Raw genomic sequence first — 3,387 nt, 5'->3', positions numbered from 1 at the left:
ATACACGCAAACCTTTGATAGATCCGGCCCTTAGAGCGGTAATTATACTAAAATTGTAAAAAAAAAAAAAAAAAAAAAAAAAAAAAAAGCATTTTGCATTCAAAATAAACAAAAAAAAAAACTTTTGTCAATCTGCTCTATCCAGAATTCCACAAGTGAAAAAAAAATCTTAGGAAAATTTGGCTGATTAATTTGTTTGCGAAATAATGGTAAGCTACTTATTATAAAATACTTATTATAAAAATAAACATCTAATAAAAAAAAGGATAAAAAAAATGCAGAAATAAATGGACAAATTGCTTGAAAAAGTAGCAAATAATATTTTTATAATTGTGTCACATTTAATGGCACAAATTATTGGCTACTTTTTCAAGCAATTTTATGTTAAGTTCTGTATATATTTCTGTATGTATTTTTAATTATGGCAGGATTGGTCCTCCATAAGTTGCAGCCATAAACCCATTCAAACTTTGCAATCTCAACTTTCTTCATTCCTTCTGTCAAAGATTTGAATTGTCTTTGGAAAACTAAAAATAAACATTAAAAGTTTGCTTTTGTGTAACACAAATCCATGTTTATTAGGTACTTTACATCTTAAACATGTGAACCTCATCGTAATATTTGCATAAAATTCCACAATTCTTGCTTTAAAAAAAATATTTACCATGTCCTAATAAAGCATTTAGTAATCCAATAATAAACAGGCTTTAGCACAGTTACTTTTAGTGCATTTTGTAACAAAAACAGAATATTAACATTTTAAAAAATAAAAATTGGCAGACATGTCCACTAGAGGGAAGCAAAGTTCTAAAGGTTCCCTACATTCTTCTTGAAAACTAAAATTTTCTATTCGATTTTGGTAAACAAAAAACAAAAATAAGTTCAGTTTAGCTTTTTGTGTACAAAAATAATTTGCCTGCAAACCAAACTTAGAGGAATTCAAAGACATCAGTGCAGAAGCTTCATACTCTCACAGGTCTATGGGACCATCCTGTATGAACCTAAACTAGCAAACCAAAGAATGACCGACGTCTAGCGTTAAAATAGTTTACACTCTGAAGCAGCAGGTTACAAAAAAATGACGTCGTCTGATAAAACAATATACATTTTTTTCTGTTTACACAAAATCCCTGGACCTCTTGATGGCGCAGCAAAGCATCATGCTGAAGATCATCCCAAAGATCTGCAGGAAGAAAAATGACAACAAGGTGAGAATCATTCCAGACTAAATGTATAAAAGCATCATCAAATGATGATCCTTTATTTCCAATTAGTACAAGTTTGTGTTTAAAGTGAATAATTGGAAATAATCTCAAATGAACATAAGATTTTTGGGTTTTTCCTTCTATGATAAACCCTAGCTTAGCAGATTATGAAAAAAAACCACCTTAAAAATAAAATCTTCATGCTCCATTAGGAATGTTTACTTTGGTTTTTAATTCATGATAATAGAAGTTTATACACCAATTGTATTTTTGTATCTATGCTAATTATACATACATAATTATTTGTATATTAATAATAAATAAAAATATTGACAATAATATATAATAATTCATGTTTTATCCTTTATTCAAAGGCAATTGTCCAATTAGAATTCTTTTTAGTTGTATCCAGCTTTTATTTTGAAGTTTAGAGAAAGCACTTATTTTGAAATCTAAAAAGGTCTCCTTTGATCTCGCAGCAGAAACAATTAAGCAGATATTAAAGATTTTTGCTAGATCAGTGCAAAAAGACATTTATGAAAAAAAAAAAAACTTAAAGATTCTTTAATAGTTCCTTTTTTTTTTTTTTCCTCAGCCAATGATTTTTCACGGTGGATTAAAGAGGATCAAGAGCAACTTCAAATAAACCAGTAAAATAAAACCACTTTAATCTGTCTGAGGGAATTACACCAATGTGTTATTGCAGGTGGAAAGGTTAAGCTTAAGTACACTACATTTAACAAATCAGTATTTCCACTGCTAGGTGTGTTTTTTTTACTAATGTCAAGGTAAAAAAGCTGAAAGTTATTTTTAGTTTTCGTCTTTTTCCAGAAACAAACAGCAAACTGGGAGTATATAACTTACCAACGACGGCGTGAAAGCCCAGCAGGCGTACGGATAATAGAAAGTAAAATCTAGCACAGCATTTGGAAGAAAAGGCAAAAGCAAAGCAGAACTAAATATAAGCTTAATTTCCTCAATTTAAAAAGGCGGTGCAGAATCATTTTCCATTTAGAGCCGTTACAAACCAGACCTTTAGGCAACGCGCTGCATTAGAGAGGCATCAAAATTATTAATATTAGTCCAGTAGAAGTAGAAATCCGGCTGTTTAAAAACACTTTAGTAGAAGTTAGAGGATCAACTTCAGCTTTTTAATCCAGTAAAGTGTAAAAAGTAATGCAGGAAAAACTGTTAAGGACAGAAGTTTTACTGCTCTACTCTATTAAAGGAACATTTTTCTACAATTCTGGATGAAAACTTCCTTAGACTTAATTTTCTTAGTTTTGTAACTAATGGTAACAGTGTTAAATTTAACTTTGCATCACTGTGAGAAACTATTTCATATGTGGTGAGCAACGGGTTGGGGCAGCACCCAGTTCAACCACAATGAAATTAATCGTCTGGTTTATTTTGATGGTTTTATGTTATTTAAATACCAACAGGCCAGAATGAAAATGAGCTGAAATGAAACTAAACTAATGAGTCTATTTTTAAAATATAAGGAGTAGAAGGAAAAAGTTGTCTAAAGACTAATTATTCCAATAAAGTATAGATAGAAAACATTTCTACTTAAGGTAACGAATTATTAGCACTTTGTTCCCAGAGCCAGAACATTTTAATAGGGGTGTCCAGGCAATAACCAATGTACACTGATTTTATTACACCAATGTTAAAGAAGGAAAAAAATAGATATCAAAAAGCAATAAACTGTAAGGAACTTGTTCTGTTAAATAGACTCATATTTAAACATCCATGCTTTCTAAATTAAAGGTATAGTGGACGATATATCTGGGGAAAAAAATCTTTTCCATAGTCATCACTTGCCCACTTTTATCAAAAATTGTTCTGCATAAAATTTATATTTACATGTACTTTTATCTACTATTCTATTTTTTTTTTCCACTGAAGACTCCTAGATGACTTGCAGAGACATCATTTTCTCTTTACCCCTTATAACAGAAAATTTAGTTCTGAAATGAGATTAAATTCTGTATATATTAGGGATGGAATGGTTTATGAAAACCGTCCGAACCGTTCGGTTCGACTGTCTCGGTACTGTCTGTGTTGCGTTCGGTTCATCCGCTGCTCCTTTTTCTCATAGGTGAAGCGATTACACTCCAGAGCAGAAGGTGGCGGTACTGCGACCAAAGCCAACCACCAGTAGTAAACAAGAAGAAGAAGA

General features: G+C 31.1%; 1 protein-coding gene across 1 annotated transcript in view; it reads right to left on the bottom strand.

Annotated features, from left to right (window-relative positions):
• Positions 1-559: 559 nt before the first annotated feature.
• The window catches only part of tspan8 (tetraspanin 8), a 16,984-nt gene continuing 14,156 nt past the window's right edge, over positions 560-3,387 (bottom strand). Inside the window, exons 7-8 of the mRNA XM_015383919.1 lie at positions 2,234-2,252; positions 560-1,225 (exon numbers count right to left, since the gene is read on the bottom strand). Coding sequence (XP_015239405.1) covers positions 1,118-1,225; positions 2,234-2,252 — 127 coding nt within the window. The 3' untranslated portion in view covers positions 560-1,117. The remainder of the gene's footprint in view (positions 1,226-2,233; positions 2,253-3,387) is intronic.

The sequence above is a fragment of the Cyprinodon variegatus genome, unplaced genomic scaffold (assembly GCF_000732505.1).
Source record: "Cyprinodon variegatus isolate N-32 unplaced genomic scaffold, C_variegatus-1.0 Scaffold298, whole genome shotgun sequence".
NCBI lineage: Eukaryota > Metazoa > Chordata > Actinopteri > Cyprinodontiformes > Cyprinodontidae > Cyprinodon > Cyprinodon variegatus.
This window is presented reverse-complemented; position numbering and strand designations above follow the sequence as displayed.